Raw genomic sequence first — 20,159 nt, 5'->3', positions numbered from 1 at the left:
ATTGTGCCATGTATCTGGAGTTTGTTATACTTTTTTGCTGAATATTATTCCATTGTGTAGATAGCCATTTTTTGAGCCAGTCTCCAGTTGATGGACATTTTGATTGTTTCCATTCTGGGGCTATTAGGAATAATGCTATAAACACTTGCATTCAGGTCTTGCTGTAGACGTGTTTCATTCCTCTTGAGTGAAATTCCTAAGAGTGGAATAGAGGTCCTATGGTAAGTTTATGTTAATTTAATTTATTTTTTTTTTTAGATTTTATTTATTTATTTATTTTAGTTTAGAGAGACAGAGAGAGAAAGGGAGAGAGCCAGGGGAGAGGAGGAACAGAGGGAGAGGGAGAGAAAGACTCCCAAGCAGATTCTGCCCTGAGCACAGAGCCAGACATGGGGCTCAATCTCATGACCCCGAGATCATGACCTGAGCTGAAATCAAGAGTCAGATGCTTAGGGGACTGAGCCACCCAGGAGCCCCTTATGTTAATTTTTTAAAGAGGCTATGAGATTCTTTTCCAAAGTGGCTGTACAATTTGACATTCCTATCAGCAGCATATGAGCATTCCAGTTATCCCACATCTTTACCAACACGACCTGTTGTCTTTCTGATTGTAATCATTTTAGTGGCTGTTAAGTGGCATTTTGAGTTTTAACCTGCATTTCCCTAATAACTTATTGAGCATATTTCCTATGCTTACTAGCTATTCACATATCTTCCATGGTAAAAATATCTATTGCAGGGGCACCTGGGTAGCTCAGTTGGTTAAGTGTCCAACTCTTGGTGTCGGGTCAGTTCATGATCTCATGGGTCCTGGGATTAAGCCCTGCATCAGGCTCCCTGCTCAGCGGGGTGTCTGTTTCTCCCTCTCCCTCTGCCCCTCCCCCCGACTTGTGCACTCTCTCTCTCCCTCTCAAATAAATAAATAAATCTTTAAAAAATACCTATTCCAATATGTTGCCTGGTTTTTATTGGGTTTTCTGTCTTTTGAGTATTGAGTTATAAGAGTTCTTCATATTTTCTTGATATAAGTCTTTTATCAGAAATGTGATTTGAAAGTATTTTTTCTTAGTTTATGGCTTGTCTTAAGATTTTTTTTTTTTAAGATTTTATTTTTAAGTTATCTCTACACCAAATGTGGGGCTCAAACTTAAAACCCAAAATCAAGAGTCACACGCTCTACCAGCTGAGCCAGCCAGGCGCCCTAGATTTTCTTAACAGTGTGTTTTGTATCACCATTTTTTTTTGAGTCCATCTTATCAACTTTTTTTCCCCTTATGGATTGTTCTTTCGGTGTCATATTTAAGAATTTTTTGCCCAATCCAAGGTCACAAAGATTTTCTCCTCTATTCTCTATTTTCTTCTGGAACTTTTCAAGTCTAGCTCTTAAATTTAGGTCTGTGATCCATTTTGAGTTAACTTTTATGCATGGTGAGGAGGCAGGGCCTAAATTCATTTTTTTGCACGTAGACATACAGTGGTCCCAAACATTTGTTGGAAAGACAAAACTGCCTTGGCATTTTGCCAGAAATCAATTTGCCATAAACGGAAGCGTGTATTCCTGGATTCTGTTTTGTTCCATTGATTGATATGTATTTGCTCATGCAAACACCATGCTGTCTGGATTCCTTTGGTTTTACAGTACGTTTTAAAATCTGTAATTTAAGACATTCAATTTTGTTTGCTTTTCTCTAAATGGCTTTGACAGTTCCAGGTCCTTTGCATTTCCATTAGTATCGGCCTGTCACTTTCTACCAAAGATGCCGACTGGGATTTTGATAGGACGGAGACTGAATCTAAGAACAGTGCGGGGAGAATTGCTGTCTGTTAGTACTGAGTCTTCCTTCCGATGAAAAAAGAGCTCTCTTCATTCATTTGGGTCTCCTTTAATTTCTCTCAAAGTGTTTTGTAGTTTTCAGTGTGTTTGGTCTTAATTCTTTTGCTAAATTCTTTCCTGTTTTCTTCTTTTCCAATAAAAAAAACCGGGGACCTATGGAGAGCCGATCAAGCCCTTGTTTGGCACTCATGTTTCCAGAACATCACTATTATGTGTTTGGCTGGTCAGCTGTCTGTAGGTTGCCCCTCTGGGACTTGCCCCCCTGGGACAGGCCAGCAGAGCCTTAAGTGATCCCCATTCATTTATTCGTTTATTCGTTTTCTACTGAATTTACTACTTTTCTGACAACATCATTGTGTTTCCACTCTCTGCTCCAAATGGAGGCAGTGGTCAGGCCCCTGCCCTGAGCCTGCAGAAGCCCATGCTGGCGCTGCCTTGTAATCCCATGCAGCGGCTGGGGGCCGGGTCAGGGTGGAGCCGGGTCAGGTTGGAGCAGCCCAGGCAGCGGGGGGATCTCACCCACTTACCTGAAACCTGGGCAGCTTTGCGTAAAGAACGGCATCTGAATGTGTTGTTGGTCTTTGGTTGATTTCAGAGTCCTGAAATGGTTATTTTTAAGCATTTTGTGCAAATACATAATTTTTTTTTTCAGGGGGAGGATTTGTCAACCTCTTTTCTGTGCTATAGCTAGAAGTTTCTCTAAGAGATTCTAATGTATATAGGGCTACCTTGACCACCATGAATGTCTCTAGTGAGAGTCCATTTCTATTACCTATTATCATGCCATTAACAAGTCAGTAGGTTTCCTAATACCCATTTCTGATACTCTTCTTGCTAATTAGCAAAATGCTGGTATTGATGGAGAGAGATGACAGACAGTATGGTGGGCACGTCTGGAGTATGAGCAGTCTTCCTGACCGGAGTACCAGCTGATTACCCCTGGGAGGTACCTCACCAGTTTTAACACTAGTAGCATCTGGGTAGTTTAACCTAAGACACACACACACACACACACACACACACACACACACACACACACAAACTATCACTCTTTATACTGAAGTATCTTAAAGTAAATTTCGGATATTATACTAGTTACCATGTATACTTAAGTATGTGCTCCTCGTGAGTCAAATCGCAGTGGACATCCTCAGTCTGAGTGATTGTCCACACAGGCAAGTGAAAGGGAACTCTGTGGGAAATGCAGTCCCCATGAGGAAATGAACACCACATTTAAAGAAGTGCTGTGTTGGCAGCCTGGGAGCATGGTCCCAGAAGTTGGAAGAAGGGCTGACATTCTCCTGGAAACAAATGAGGCCCCTAAACTTGCCAACTTCTTCGGGGCGAGAGCCAGAGGAGTGGGGGAAACACAGAGCGAGGTCTGTGCTAAGGTGTGGGAAGGGGAGGGAAGGGCAGGGGAAGGGTGGGCTGAGGAAGGGGAAAGCTCTCTGTGTGGAACCTGCAACCTGAACTCGAACCAAAAACCTTAGAATGAGCAATGTGTGCGAACTGTAGTGGAGAGTGTAGTAAAGACGGGCCGTTGGGTTTTTACTGGTTCGTTAAACAAAAATGTGCTATGGAGGGTTTACGTCAATGTGGTTTATTTGAGAGTAATCTGTTAATGTGGTTCAGTCTGGGTTCTGATTTCTTCATTACTAACGTGTGGAAATCAAATAACTTTCCTTGCCTAGATTATCAGAATAAAATATGATATGGAGAAGAACTTAAAAAGTAGAAGAATAATGATATTAAAAATCTTATTTTAATAAGACACAGAAGAAAGAGAGAGCCTCAAGGGTACTGCCGTGGTGATGAACTGTGTCTCTTTGGCCTTCCCCACCTCTCTCCAGCTGTTTTCTTCACCAGACTGGGGAGCTGGCCCCACCTTCTGTGAATGGCCCTGCTTTTGCCTTTAAAGGAGCTCTAAAAACTCTCCCTTCTCCTTCTGTCACCTGGACCCTCTCCTGGAAGCTCAAATGCAAGGTTCCAAGGCAGCCAGGGACGAGATGCCAGGCTGTCCTCTCCAACCCACCTCTTCCCACCCTGTGCAAAGCCCTCCCCGCAGGCCTCTGTGAAGACACCTGGTCAGAATGCCAGCATCCTGTGGGACTCAGGCTTAAAGTGTGACTGTCCGTCAGAATTAGCCTGTGCTGTGTAAATATCCTTCGTTTAAATTTTAACATTAGGTTGTAAGCATTTCACTGTGTTTTCAACAGCAGCATTTTCACCGTGACTGAACCAGGCCTGTGGCACCATCATTTGGGCAGAACAGGGCTGAGGAATCAAACCACTGGTTTGCTTTAATAGATTTCCCTGGTTGATGCTCAGTTGACCTTGTTCTTCCATTATGTCTTTAGTTGTGGAACTCTTGAAGACTTTTCCCCTCTTTACAGTAAGCCAAAAGCCTCTGTTTCACTGAAGCACCCCATTTCCTCTGGAAATAGTTGCCCAGTGTCTCTAAGACTTGAATGCCGGATGGGGAGTCCGGAGTTCGGGTTAAATAGTGACAGAAAAGTGCTGGGGGAGGCGTGATCTTACTAATTAGTCTGCTGATCTTTGTGCCAAGGCTTGGCTGAACTAGCCAACCCCAGGGTAATCAAGCTAGAAACAACCCAAGAGATCATTTAATCTTTCAAATCCAAGCTGGCAGCCCCTGGGAGATGCTCTGCTGTGAAGCATCCCAGTCCCACCTCAGACCTGCAGTCAGAACCTGCATTTTTGATGAGATCGCCAGGTGATCTGTGCATGCAAAAGTTGGAAAAGTACTGTTGTGACCCTCAACAGTTGAGTGCAGAATGGCTGTCGAATATCTTGTGCAGAGCTAAATAGTAATGATCAAATTTGTGGACGCTAAGGGTCATCTTCTGTCGTTAATAGCATGGCATTATTACTTCAACCTGTGATCATGATAGCTTTTTTCATAGTACTGTTTTCATATTGTGTATACTTATCACAAGGGACCATAATGTCTTCTCTACCTTCGCCAAGATTATGCTGTGTTTGCTGATGGACTGGGGGTGGGGGGAAGTGGAGGTCCAGCATCTATCCCTGTTAAACTTCTGCTGGTTTTATTTTGGCCACGTTGGGCTTCCACTAATTCCATGACCCCATGTATTCATGCCCCATACATGTGATGCCTTTTTATATTATATCTAAATTAGGATTAATAATATTGAACAAGGAAGCATTAAGCGCACAAGGTAGAAAACCCAAGTGTCTGCCCTCAGTTCACTATACTTTAGGTTACTCCTCTTGTTTTTCAAGATTACTTTTTGGGAAAGTACACTGCTTCCCCCTTTTCCCCAAGAGAATGCACCAGGGCCATCTTGAGCTTTCCATAGGAAATCAGTTCCTGAGGGGACCTCTAGGATAACCAGCAGAAAGTAACCCAGTAACTGTGACAGAGGGAGAACTGAGGGTCTGTAGTAGGATGGAGGCCAAAAGAAGGTACGATTCAAGGAAGAGAGAAAGGTCAGTTTTGACAGAAGCTCCTGCAAGGTCAAGTAAACTGAAGGAATTGCAGGTTGGGTTGGGTAACATGGAAGCTGATGCCCTTGAAAAGGGCATTTTTCGTGACTTACGGGAACCGAATCCCAGTTGAAGTTGAGCGAAGAGCAGATGTGAGGCAAGGAACTGGAAAGATAGTGAATGAAATTCTTATATACATCCTCGACATAGGAACAGCTTATTGAAAAAAAAAAAAAAGAGAGAAATGATCGCATTAAATGTATACATCTATTGAAAGAGGTAGCCTGATTTCAGAAACAAACAATGGTACTGAAACCGAGAAAATACAGTATTATCAATCCCAGCGGGAATGCTACCGAGATAATTTAAGTCTGTGTACTTTTGATTTGAGTGTTTACTCTAGTTGTTAAATGTATTTGTCTACGGTTGGTCTCCAAGGTAGGAGATATCTCAAATGATTTCTTTGTGTGTAAGATGTTCGTGTAGGAATGTACTGGAATAAAAGGAGCTGTAATCTGGTGAATCCAGCCACTGTGGGGTGATTGTACTGTTGTTCAGTTGCAGGTGGTGACTTGAATGCCAAATGATTTGATCAGGGACATGGGACACTTGGGAGGACAGTCCTTGATTGAAGCTACTACTAGGCACATGAAGAACTAGGGCAAAATGAAAATAGGGGCCCTCTTTTAAATCATGAAAACTTTGAGGACAGTTTCAACAGAGCAATTAAACCAAGAGTGAAGGCGCTGGTTTCACACCCTTGAAGTGGCTGCAGGCACATTCCTCAACAGGGAGCCAAAGTTTTAAAGCAGAAGCAAGTGAAATCTCTACAAGAGAGCATAGGCAGAAGAAAGAGGAAGAAGTAATGAAGACCTTGAAGGGTTTGTAGAAAAGTTGATGGTTTTTGGAAATGTTTGGCTGCTTAGGGAAATGTTGAATTAACTGATGTTTTTCGGTATTTAAACAAATGATATAAACATTATACACATTATACATGATATAAGCAAAATATAATATGACTGCATTTTAATTCAACAGGCTGTCAATATTCAACTTAAAAGCATACTTGCTTTTTTGACTTTCCTTCAAGTTAGTTCACTCCTGTAAGGCTCTGGAAGGAGGGGGGAAGGGTAGTGCCTTTCCAGGGCAGTGGGAATGATATGAAATTTTCAAAATACTTGTTTGAGGAGCTTTTGTGTTTTGCCTAAATGCAGTAATGTTTTCAACAGGTAGAGTATTTAAATGGTTGCCCCTGGCAGCAAAAGAGAAAAATACTTCCTGATGAATGAATTACAGTTTTTGGCTCTGCATCTCAACTTTTATGCTGAATGAAACCCACAGTGTCATGGAATATAAGCATTAAACAAGCCTTTGTGGGAGGAGTGGGGGGATCCTGATGAGGTGCTGTTTTCTGCTGACAATATTTGTGGCTAGCTGGTTCATTCTGCTTATTCATCTTACAGTGAAAACCTCTGTCTTTGTCAAGGGCACCTTGAATCCATTGCTATGGAAATGGAACTCAGCAAAACCCTGTGAAGGTCTTTGGGTCACCACCCCCTCTGGTTTTTCTGAGATTAAACTTCTCTTCATCTTCCCACATGAGACAAAAAAAAAAAGTCAACTGTGTTAAATGTCAAACTCCTGGGAGTTTGGTTTGACTTTCCCTCACTGATTACGTGGGATCTTTCTCTCTCTCTCCTTCTCCCCACTCCTCCCCCTTTTTTCCCCCACTGTGCTGGAAAGGGCCTTGGAATCTCTAGAATATCTTAAAGCTTTTCTTTTACTAACAGCCATCAATGATTAAATTGGTTTAGTCCAAAAACCAAGTATTTGCTTTTGAGGGAGGAGGAGCTGTGGGCGGGGAGCCTTTCCCTCCCTGGTGCCCGGCTGCTGCCTTGAGCTGAAAGGGCTCCAAGCCTAGGGAGGACCCCAAGTTGTCTTCATTTAAAAGCACTCCCAAGTGTTAGATTTTTGAGAAATAAAATAACTCACTGGTAACTTTTGAGTAAGTCTCATTGGAAACGAAAGCCCTGTTTAACACGAAGCAAGCAGGCCTTGTGCATATTTCAATGTTAGCCTTGATCGTATATTATTTAAACATTCTGGGAATGATAGTATTTGACATACAAAACAAGTTCACTTACTAGTGATCAAAATGATTTTTAGTTTATGACAAATGACTTGAAATAGAGTTGCTTTAAATAGTGTGTTCCTGTTACCGTAACATAGTTGCAGTTTTCTCCCTGGAAAGGACCAGAAGAGGAAGGAAACGTTGCTGCAAGAAGCGTCTGTCAATTGCTGGTCAGTCAGAAGCAAAAGTGGGAAAACGGTTTCCTTTATGCTTATTTCTCATGTACACGTAATTCATAATATATAGGTAGGTTTCTGTTGTTTTCTAGAAAAAAAAAATTGAGGTAAGATGCATTTTGCCACAACTTGTAAGCAGCCTCCTGAACAAATTTTCGGAACTGGGGATGTGCCGCTGTAAGTACTTTCAACTTAACCCCTCCTCAGTCTTTCCCCCTGCCTTTCATCTATGCCCACAGTCCTCCGCATTTATGAATGTGTCCCTCAGCCCCGATGTGAGCTCCAAAGATCAGCTCCCAATGTAAGAAATCACATGATAACTCTATGAGGGTGATTTTCTTCCCTTGGAGGGAGGAGATAAAGATGTCATGAAAGTTTGCATTAGGTTCCTCAAGGCATCTTCCCTTCTGGCCCAGGCAACCTGGGTGACATTAAGAGCTCATTTTGCACTCAGTGCCCCCGAGCTGCACCAGCCACCACCCCACCCCCCGCCAGTCAGGTCACTTGAGACTGCACCTGAGCAGGACATTAACTCTTGGCTTGGACAGGGCCCTTCTCACTTCACCTTCACAACCCCCTGGGATCAGAAGGTCAGGGGCCTCCTGGCTGCCTTTGTCCAGGGATGAACTAGATTCCTGGAAGGAAGGGAAGGGGGGAGGAGACCAACAGTCCCTTATGCCATCAGCTCCCGATTCACAACTCTTTAACCAGAGCTCTTTCCCTTCCTGGGTTCTTGACCTTTTGGTATCAATGGGCCCCTTTGGCAAAGCTCACAGACCTGTTCTTAGCATGTTTTTAAGTGTATAAAAAATATGTTACAAAAAAACCCTAATATATTGAAATACATTGCTGCCCCTGCATGGCTAACTCTTCGTTTTTTGTATAACTGTTATTAATACACTGGGGAGTAGGCAAGAGTCAAGGAAGCACTCCACCATAGGCGTAGATCAGAAGCCAAGCCAACCTCTGAGGGTTCTCTGGCTTGTGAGAACTGTTGTATGAAGCATCATTTGTTTCTCTCCTACTCCTCTTGGGAGCCAGAAGCTCTGAGGGGTGACTCCCAAAGAAACAAAAGAAGGAAAGAAGAAAGAAAAGAAAAAAGAAAAGAGAAGTAAAAGAAGAAAGAGAAAGAAGGAAAGAGAAAGGGAGGGAAGGATGGAAAGAAAGGAGGGAGGCAGGGAGGGAGGGAGGGAGGGAGGGAGGAAGTCACTTTATATTTCTATTTGGTTCTCTTATCCAAAAGGATAAAAGAGTTACCAAATTGCTTCTCTTTGCCCTTCTGTACTTTGAATGGAGAAGAGTTTTTCTTACTTCATTTTCCAAATAGTGGGAGATAATGGTGGACAAATTTACCTGATAACCCATTAAGGTAAAATTTCAGAATCACAATAATTTAGAAAAAAAGGGCTCTTAAAAATTCTCTTTTAACAGTTGAAGAAATAGAGGCTCTGAGAGGTTGGTTTGCCTGAAGACATATAGTTAGCCGTAGAACCAGGAGAAGAGTCTAGATTTAGGCTCCTGGTTCTGTGCAATTGGTAGTAATCCAGAAGTGAGAGAACATTCCTTCATGCGTTTATCTACTCTTCCATTCAGGCTTTATATTGGGCATTCACATGAGCCAGATGCTAACGTAGGGCAAGTAGAATATGGTCCTGCCCTGAAGTAATTCACAGACTGATCAGAGTTGTTTTTAGTTTTCAGAGATGAATACCAAGGGGAGAAAAATGGGAGGGGGCGGGGAGCTGGTATAAATGCGAAGTGTGGAAGGGGCCTGCTGATTAAGGGCAGGACGAAAGAACATTTATATTAGCCTGGGGTTCAGGAAGGACCAGGGCTTAGCCTGAAGGGTGAGTGGGGCATGCAAGGTTACATGAAATGTGCAAAGGGAAGGAAATTGAAATTGATTTGAAGACCGGCAAAATCCTGAAAGGATTTTAGACCCGTCGTTGCCCGAGTACACACCCTCATCCGTGGGCCTGGCTTATCCCTAACTGCCTATCTTGTTCTAGACTCTCCTTGAATATGGTTTGAAATATTGCTGCATTTGAAATATTATGCTTCCTGGAATCTGTGAGTAGATGCTTCTCTTTCCCTTCTGATGTGAGAGCCCGGGGGTTAGGAACAGCCCAGCTCATTCACCCTGGTGTCTCAGGGAGGTGCCTGGCTTTGGTGCTTTGCACTGAAGAGATTTTCACTGGAAGTTTATTGAACTTAATCAGACATTCTCGTCTGCTTTTTTGGACTCATGTGGATACATTACTGAGTATGAATTCATGTTACCTTCCTAAAATTCAAGTTATTAGAATACTTTAATACTATTAACTCAGAATATTAGGTTATTAGAATACCTTGATGTTATTATCCTGGAATAGCGTCAAATGCTCCCAGGGTTTTTCTCTGAATAACGCCATCTGTAGTTGTTAGAGGTGCTGGGTTTTTATTGTTCACCCTGGTGACTACCGTGCTTCAAAGAGAGTGCTGGCCAACCGGGTAGTTTCTTTCTAATACAAGCGTTCTCTAATGAATTTACAGATGTTTAGTTGGGTAAATGGGCAAGATTAGGGAAGTGAGAGGTGGGTAAATGGAGAACAAAATGAATTCGAATGCCTTCTTAAAAATCACAAATTTCTCAATTCAGAAATTTACGTTCCTTTCTTTCCAAATTTCTCCAAGATTGAATAAGTGGCTTTGATTGTTTTTCAAAATAAAACCTCCTGACAGCAGAAGCCACTTTGATTACTCAACCCTATAAAGTAGTCATCATTTTTAATTCTATTCTGGGGAATAAAATGATCTGACAAGATTGCCATAGATCCCTTAGGTAAGAATTGCAAATCATTTTCTTTTCAGAATGTTGCATTGATTTTGAGTATGGCTTAGTATACCATGATACACTAACATTTTATAGAACTCAAAAAAGTGTTTTTCTTCCAAAAATGGGGAAAAAAAAAAAACCTCATTAGAAAAACTCATGCTTCTTTTCCACGCAAATGCATTAAGGCCCTCAACCATTGACCCTGAATCATTTGAGAAATGTTGATGAAAAAGTTGTTGCAATTGGCTTTAGAGCTATTCAACATTTTAGGTATTCCCATTTTAAGGCAGCAAAAATATTTTCTGCCGAGAAAAAAAAATCTAGAACCTCTAAAAATGACTTCCTGAACTATCTGGAAGTGTCTCAGATGAACACTTCGGCAATTATGCGTAGTAGCATTGTTGGCTGCCGGCTTTGTGGCCGTTGTTCACCTCCCATTAATAAGGGAATTTCCAGTAGATTAACATGGTCCTGAAATGCATTTAAGAAGGCCAAATGTACTCAGGCTGCGAAGAAAGGGGATTAAAACAAAAACTACTGGTGAATGAGAAGGAATTTATTTCATGCTCAGTGGAGTTTGGCCTCATGAAGCCTTTAGCTACTGCTGGAGAAATGATTCCATTGTGGGTTCTGAGCGAGGGAAAGACACAGATTAGTGTTACAGTAGGCACTAACCACAGGAAATAATATCTCTCAACAAAAATGGGTAGTCTGATTTACTAAGCGCACGGCCAGACAGGGGGAAAATGTGCCACATATGTATCCTGATGAAGCCCTCCTTCTGCCTTTGATTTTTATGCATAAAATCAAACGTTTGTTCTTGCTGGGTTCTTGATCCCAATGCCCTTTCTTACCCTTTCATTTCCTATCCCTCCTCTAACTTGAAGCTCCGGTAGTTTCCCTTTATTGAAATATTTCAGTGGTCTTTGAAATGATTCAACAACCTGAGGGGCTTTTTTAAAAAGAATATTTTTTTTTAAAGATTTTATTTATTTATGTGACAGAGAGACAGCCAGTGAGAGAGGGAACAGAGCAGGCGAGTGAGAGAGGAAGAAGCAGGCTCCCAGCAGAGGAGCCCGATGTGGGACTCGATCCCGGAACGCCGGGATCACGCCCTGAGCCGAAGGCAGACGCTTTAACGACTGCGCTACCCAGGCGCCCTAAAAAGAATATTTTTAACACTGCTTTTTCCGGTGTGCATTTCTGCGTTTCTTTCATCTTCTAGCAGATATGGTCCATATGCCACAGGGAAGTGTGATTATTCTATAACCTTGAAGTGAGAGTAAATGTATTATGTGAGGAAGAATGTTTAGTAAATAGCTTTTTTTAAACACTGGCTTATCTGAGAAGAAAGATTCGGTCTTAGTGAAAGACAACCAGGATATTTTTATGACATTAGCTGTTTAAAGGTTTTTCTATTCAGCCATGCTAATGAAGGAATTTATTTTTCTTTTCTTTTCAAATATATTTAGGATACCAGCAGGGTAAGGAAATACAGAAGTTCTTTAAAGCCTGTCTAGTGCAAAGACCTACCAGGTGCTGATTAGTATAATTGAGATATTGTTCAACCAAATTATGTTAAGTTTATGTCATGAGCTTTGAGCTTCTTTTTCCCGGTGACTCAGGGCAGAGACTTCTGAGTACAGAGAGCAAGCGCCCTCACCACTCCCAGTTGCCCCCAGTAACTCAAGGCCATTGAGGTTCTCCAGAGTGGGAGGGACCCCTGGGCAGGAAGCGGGGCGTTCCCTTGATGGGGAGCAACTGGAGGGGGAGAGGAAAGAAGAAGTGGGAGCACTTGTTAGGTTACCATGTAAATTATTTGTTGAAAGAGAAATGCATTGCTAAATCAATTCCCATGACCTTGGTTTCTTTCTCTTGCTTGACTGATCTGTGCGAAGGGAATGGATAGAATTGGTTGTACTACAATCTAAATACATGCATGTGCTATGGAGCCAGAAAAACATCACTTTAACTATGGGGATTAAACACCAAAGCTTGAAACCGTATTGTATTTTAAATAATTGGCTCATAAGATACATTCGAACCAGATTATTAATAATGTGTGGTCCTAAAAGATGGAGAAAATTAGTATTTACCTCAGTACCAAACAGAATAAATATCAGCTCCTCCTGCCATCTAAGTGCCACTCCCCAAAATTACATGTCCCTTTAGGAACTAGATTGTATAGTAAATATAAGTGTTTAACTACCGGTTGATAAAAATAATCCTTTACAGAGCTGCATAATTACACATAATGATTCATCTGTTTTTTCATAAAGCCTTTTTAATTAAAAAAGAATTCCCTTTAAAGGAATATGATAAAAATAACCAACTTTAAGTTCAAAGTGAAAATATATATAATGTTACGTTAAATATTGTATGTGTCGTAAGTGTGTGCTGTGTTTCACAGTTAGGAATAATGCTTTAAAACACAAATACTCAATTACTGTTTTCCATTGAGAGGCTAAGGGTCATTCTGCTGGGATAGGACACTACGAATAGAGAGTTCTGTTTTATGTGGAAAGTCTTTGGAAGACTACCTAAATGTTGTTTTTTAAATAGATAGATGGGAAGTTGTTGTTGTTTTAAATGCAGTAGAATAGCATTACAAAAATAACCATTTTTATTTTGTAATTTCAATGATTAAAATATTTGTAATAGAAAAGATCATTGAAAACATGAGGCAGTACCTAAAAAATAAAAATTGAACATGAATTCCTTCTATAGTACTAAGATTACTTTGTGCTTTTTCAGATTTCATTGGAAAAAAAATATTGCAGAAGTACTATTGACTCTATGTTCTTTATAAAGAAAAGATTATCTTCTGTGATCTTGGAAGATCAAATTCGAGTCAATTAGAGAAACCCCACTTAGCTAAGACTCCCCCCTTCATTGCTCTCTCTCAGTCCACAAGGTCCATTTAGGTAGAATGCCTCTCCAGTGTCAAGTACACCACCGTTTCTGGATCTTTATGGAACCTTCACAGCTATTATCTTCTTTCACCAGGATAAAGCCAAAATTCTAAAGAACCTAAAGGAGTTATGCTTCTCGCAGTCATCCAAAAATTGTTTTCTGAGTAGTTTGGACCAGCTGCTGAGAGATAAAAATCACTCAAGACAAAAAGGAATGTACAAAGGCAAAGATTAATACTGAATTGAAGATAATTTTGAAACCTAGGTTATTGTGTTCTAAAGTTTTATTCACCAATAAAAACAGGCAGTAATGAAAGAGGAGAGAGAGAGAAAAAAAATCCTAGAAAATTATAGGAAAGACCTTGTGAGTCCTAGCAGAAATAACTGCAACAAAGCGAGCAGAGAATGGATGTCTTTCTTTTAAGTGGAAGGTGTTTGAATTTCATTGGCAGATACATGCATTGGACTATTTGAAATTTGTCTTAAAACCTATTTTCCCAACTTTTTTTTATTTTAAAGATTTTTATTTATTTATTAAAGAGAGAGAGAGAGAGCACGAGTGGGGTGAGGGGGAGAAGGAGGGGGAGAAGCAGACTCTCCACGGAGCAGGGAGCCTGATGTGGGGCTCGAGATCCCAGGACCCTAAGATCATGACCTGAGCCAAAGTCAGACCTTAACTAACAGCCACCCAGGCACCTCCCCTCAGCATTTTATTATGAAGATTTTCAATCAGAAAAGTGGAAAGAATTGCACAATGAACATCTCTCTTCCCACCTAGACCCTACAATGAACATTTAATTCTTTCTCTACCACCTGCGTATCCATGTTCCATCTCTATCCATCAACCCGCCTTACTTTTGGATGCATTTCAAAGTGAGTTTAGACATCAGTACACTTTGCTCCTAAACTTTTAAGCATTTATGTTAATATTTGTTTGTAATTCTTTTTTTGTTTCCAAGGTAGAATGCACATACAGTGAAGTACTCAAATCTATTCAAACTGTAGATTTGCGCCTTCTATGATTTTTCATAACAGCCTATGTCTGTGTGATCCAAACCTTCATCAAGATATAGAATGTGGGGTGCCTGGGTAGCACAGTGGTTAAGCGTCTGCCTTCGGCTCAGGGCGTGATCCCGCCGTTATGGGATCGAGCCCCACATCGGGCTCCTCCGCTATGAGCCTGCTTCTTCCTCTCCCACTCCCCCTGCTTGTGTTCCCTCTCTCGCTGGCTGTCTCTATCTCTGTCGAATAAATAAATAAAATCTTTAAAAAAAAAGAGAGAGATATAGAATGTAACATCACCCCAAAAAGTCCCCTCGTATCCCCTCACAGGCAATCCCCACCCCCTGCAACTCTTGCTCTGTGTGTTTCCTGGTAGATGAGTTTTGCTTGTCCTAGAGTTTTCGTAGAAATGAAACCACTGTTATGTGCTGCTTCTGTGTAAGGCTTCCTTCACTTAGCGCTTAGACTTAAAAATATTTTTGATTCACCAGCAAAGTGAGATGAAGTAATCTCATTCTTTTGATTTCAAGTCACTGACCTGATTTGGTGAATCCTGACTTTCAGGGCTGTTTCCTGCCATTCTCAATCTTGCCAGCAACGCTCACATCAGCACCAATGCGACCTGTGGTGAGCAAGGGCCCGAGATGTCTTGCAAGCTCGTGGAGCACGTGCCCGGTCGCCCCGTGCGCAACGCCCAGTGCCGGATCTGTGATGCCAACAGCGCCAACCCCAAAGGCAAGTGTCACTCCTATTCAGAAGGACCCTTGGGAATTGATACATCTTGAAATGATGACTGAAGCCTTCTATTAGGAGTCCCGAACATTGTGTTCACCTTCCCTGCTCCTTATTGCCACTAGCCTTGCAGCTGGGAAGTCAAAAACTTGAAAGCAAGAGCTGAGAGGAACCCATGTGTGTTTTCTTTTCACAGAACGCCATCCAATATCAAATGCAATCGATGGGACCAATAACTGGTGGCAAAGTCCCAGTATTCAAAACGGGAGAGAATATCACTGGGTCACAATCACTCTGGACCTAAGACAGGTAAGTCAGGCGGAACCACTGAAGAATGTCTCTGGGTTGCTGAGTTGTACTCTTCTGATGACCTTCAGGAGAGTCTGGCTTGTTTCTGAACATGTTTCCATTCTGGTCAGACTGTTTTCCCACCAGGTGAATTCAAGCGATGCAGGGAAGTAGTCCATGGTACCGTTTCTTGTCACATTTATCATTCCCAGGTATCTGTGAAGAGATGAGTGACATTGTTTGCATGTGGTTTGATGTTCTGGGAAGCTGTGTCAGCAGGGCATGCTCAGCTCTTCAGGATTCTCTGTCAGGCTGTGTGTCACATGTCATCAGACACCCTGGGGGTTGGGGACCACACACGCAGTTCCTTTTGAGGTTATTGTCTTTCTGTTATCATTGTACAAAGTTATTACAGGAGGGTTGTATGTAGGTAATACGGCTAGGAAACAGAGGGATAGCGTTAAGCCTATTGGCCATGCTTCCGCCCTGTCATGGCGTCTATGAGGCTGAGAGGAAGCTGGAGTGGTCCAGTACTTCTGTGAGCAAGCCTTCAGTATGAGCGGGCAAAGGCAGGGTATAATTGGCCGCGGCCACACCTGTGTCCTCTTGCTTTGCTTCCAAACCACATAGGAGAATGGAGAGAAATACAATCTGGGTCCCACTGGTGCCAATATTTCTGGGAAAGGGAAGGAAAAGGAAAGAAATCTGAGTGGATAGAACGAAAAGAGAGGTGGCAGGTATTTTGGAGCTATTGTCAACATTTCTCATTTGAGTTCTCCAGAAAAGCCATTGCATGACATTCTTATTTATTCCATTCAATTTCTCTTACATTAGAACTCATCAATATCATGCTAAATATAAGCTGAAAAAGACAAATAGTTGAAATCTGCCCTGTAGGATTGAAATAGGAATTGTGGAAATTTAATAGGGAATAATTAAAATTCTTTGAATAAGTGATAGTTTTAAAAACGTGCAGGGTTTTAAGTAGAAAACAAAGCAATACTGTGCACATTCACATACCAGGAACTTCTGATCTCTAATAATGACAGTAAACCAGGAAGCAAAACGTGAAGTTCAGGAGACTTTTTTCCCACCTTAAGGTTCATAGTATTTATTTAAGTAAAATAACACTTTCAATCGTTTTCAGCCATATGTCTTGACGCAATAGGTCATGTCTTCATATTTTTAAATTTCCCTAAAGAAAAAGAGAAAAGAACCCCCCTTTTAGCCTGTCCTTTGTTTTTATTCCAATGGTGAGAAAGTGTCTGCAGAAGATTTTGGTTTTATCCATCACTTTCTCTATTTCTATTTCTGTTTTTTTAAGGAAAAAAATATAGCCATTTCACCATCAGGAATGTGATATGATAGGAGTTTAGAGCCAAACTACTAGCGGACAGTTTCCATGTAGATTTCAGATTCATGTTGAGCTATCATTTATCTCGCAGTGTGTCAAGTTTGACTTCTGAAGGGAACTCTTTTGCTTTAGGTTGAGTTGAGCCAGTTTGAGAAATTCCAGGGGCACATCAGTTTTAGGTCTTGAAGGCATATTTCAAAAATAGGCATGTATGCATAGCTATAGACCTTTTGGTAATTTTTAGCATTTTTAGATCAGCTTCCAAATTAAGATTACATAAACTAATTGGTACTCCAAAATGTCTTTACTTTTTATACGGTGTAAAATTTTTGTCATGCTTTCAGTTAAAAAAAAAAATACATTATGCTTGTATCCGAGCAAATCTCGCAGATTTGTTTATTTATTGAGCCTTTCTATTATGGACATTTTTTAATATGTAGAAAGCATATTCCAGTGGGCATACATAACCCACCCCCTAGATTAAGAGATTGTTAAGCATTTTGCAACGTTGGTTTTGTCTTCCCAAAGAGTTTCCAGGTGAATGGCCGTCATTGTGATATTGTACCAATGCAGTATTTTTTGTATCTTCAAAAAATAAAAAGATCTGTCCTGAATAGGCACCACGCCATCAGCAGCCCCAACAAAATTAATAGCACTTTCCTAATATTTCCTAATATTATTTCACCATCTGTATCGAATTTTCCCAATTTATCCACCGATGTCTTCTGTAGCTTTTTTTCTTTTTTAAACCAGGATCCATAAAAACCTGATTGTTAGACTTCTTAAATCTTTAAATTGCTCTCTATTTTTTTTCTTTTTTTAAGGATATTGACTTTTTAAATAGACTAGGCCAGTTGTCTTATAGACTATCCCATAATCTAGATTTGTTGGATTGTTTCACTGTGGTCTTGTTAACATGTTCTTTTATGCTCTCTATTTCCTATAACCTAAACTCAGCTCTAAAGACTTCATTCAATTCCAGTTAAATAATTATGACCCAAACACATGATCTGTGGTCCTGGCTCCTTCTGTTGCTCCCAAGGCTGGTTGTCCCGCTAGTAAGGAGGCTAATGCATTAGGTATTGATGGTCAGTCTCTCCCTTGTAAAGTTATCTCGCCTTTCCCCCCGCATTTCACCCTTGTTTCCTGGGTCTTATTGACACTCAGATCTAGAGCATGGCTACGCCTGCTGATGACTCTTTTCCCTTGTCAGAATCTGTGTGTTTCCCTGTCAAGCCAGCCATTATCCAGCTACTTGTTAATTTCTAGATAATACACTCCATGAGGGCAGGGACCCCCAGCTGTATTCTGCCTCTTCCTCCTCTTCTTGTCTTTGACTTCCTGGCCTGTTAACATTCACTGGGGCTTGCCGTGTTCGTTCTTGCACACCCAGGCCTCGGCAGAGTTGAGGCTCTGACTAAATAATTACACTGTGAATCCAGGCTTTGTTCCCACATTCCCCTCCGCTTTTTTGTTCACAGCCTGGTTAAAAGATGATAATCAGCAAACAAGCCTTTCAACTGCTTTGTTTCACTTCCGTAAAAATGTAAATTCTATAGTATAGATTTCGAAAGTACAATTGTAGACAGACCTTAATATCGTCAGGAGTCATAGCAGCATCATATTAGAAATGTGGTCAAGTAACTTAATAAACATGTCAGCTCTCTGAGATTTTATGACCAAATTATCAGCTTCATTCTGTGTTGGCAAATACTAAAGACTTCTATCCCATTCTTGATTCTCTAGCTGATGACCCTGCTGAAATTATATCATTTTTTTAAAATATTTTATTTCTTTATTTGCCAGAGAGAGAGACAGCCAGCGAGAGAGGGAACACAAGCAGGGGGAGTGGGAGAGGAAGAAGCAGGCTCATAGCGGAGGAGCCTGATGTGGGGCTCGATCCCATAATGGCGGGATCACGCCCTGAGCCGAAGGCAGACGCTTAACGACTGCACCACCCAGGTGCCCCTTTATCATTTGTAACCTCCATGTATCATGTTTGGTTACATGAAAGATATGAGAAAAAGTGGTGTTATCAGAAAGTCCATAAATGTTGTCTAGTTTGCAAAAGGATTTAACTACTCAGTGTTTGCTTTAGTAACACATTACCAGAGGAATGATTAGATTTATTTTTTACTTCTTTAAAATAATGCCTGCTATTCATCTGGCATTGAGTCACAGAATTGTTGAATTTATGCTGTTAGATATTTAGCAGTATCTTACCGTAAAAAACAATGCATGGGAATTAAATGAGAGTGGTACTTTCGTTTTAAGAAAAATAAAACTGAAGAGTCATCCTAACACATGTAAGGCTAGCACATTATGTGGGTAGTCTACACAACAAACTACTCACTGTCAAGTGAGTTAGGAGCTTGCTCCCTGGCACTACACCCCGGAAGTGAGTCAGGGGTCTTTTGTGACAACTTAAAATTGTAAAGAAATCATTTTGAATGAGGGATAGCATGCACATTTGCTGGATCGTGACTTTAATGATGGTCACCATTCTTTTAGGCCCTGCTAATTATATGAAAATATACTCCTTAGGATAGTTTCTCAATAGGGAAACCTAAGGATTTCCAGTGTGAGGCACAGGACTTTCAAAGTTAAGACACGAGGCAGAGGCAGAATCTTCAGTTATTAGAGAAATTTAAAAATCAAAACCACAGGGAAATACCACTTCACACCCATTAACATGACTATTACTAAACAAGAGCAGGAAATAACAAAGGTTGGTAAGGGTGTGGAGAAATTGAAATCATTGCGCCTCGCTGGTGGGAATGTAAAATGGCACAGTGCTGTGGGAGACAGGATGGTGGTTCCTCAAGAAGTTCTTTTCCACGTGATCCGGCGATTCCACGTCTAGATATATACCCACCCTCCAAAGGAATGCAAGGAGATCGCTGCACACCCGTGTTCGGAGCGGCATTATTCACAGTAGCCAACACATGGAAGCAACCCCAGTGTCTGCCAGTAGTGAATGGATAAACAAGGATGGTACATAATAGAATGGAAGATACTCCTGCCTTCAAAGGAAAGCAAATTCTGACAGCCGCAACAACACGGATGGACCTTGAAAACATGCTACGTGAAATAAACCCAACACAGGACAAATACTGTATGATTCCGCTTACACGACGTACCTAGAATAGTCCTGTCTAAAGAGACAGAAAGTAGAACGCTGGTTGCCAGGGCTGAGGGGAGGAGGGAACAAAGAGTTCGTGCTCAATGGGTGCAGAACTTCAGGTTGGGAAGATGAAAAAGTTCTCGAGGCACATGGTGGTGATGCTTGCACAACAGTGCGAACGCACTTAATGCCACTGGACTGCACTTAGAATGACGACGATGGTCATTTTGGATGTTTCCGTACATTTCACCGCAATTTTTAAAAGTCGGCTACTGTGACGTACATACTGATTTGTATCAGCCTGGGTCCATCCACTCAGGAAG

General features: G+C 41.3%; 1 protein-coding gene across 2 annotated transcripts in view; it reads left to right on the top strand.

Annotated features, from left to right (window-relative positions):
• Positions 1-20,159, top strand: part of LAMA1 (laminin subunit alpha 1) — a 159,127-nt gene that overhangs the window by 12,938 nt on the left and 126,030 nt on the right. For both annotated transcript variants that reach the window (XM_044383133.3, XM_057313235.1), the window contains exons 2-3: positions 14,903-15,073; positions 15,267-15,379. In XM_044383133.3, the coding sequence (XP_044239068.3) occupies positions 14,903-15,073; positions 15,267-15,379 (284 nt within the window). The remainder of the gene's footprint in view (positions 1-14,902; positions 15,074-15,266; positions 15,380-20,159) is intronic.

This window comes from Ursus arctos, unplaced genomic scaffold (assembly GCF_023065955.2).
Source record: "Ursus arctos isolate Adak ecotype North America unplaced genomic scaffold, UrsArc2.0 scaffold_17, whole genome shotgun sequence".
NCBI classification, from domain to species: domain Eukaryota; kingdom Metazoa; phylum Chordata; class Mammalia; order Carnivora; family Ursidae; genus Ursus; species Ursus arctos.
Note: the sequence above shows the minus strand (reverse complement) of the source record. Positions and strands in the feature narration are given on the sequence as shown.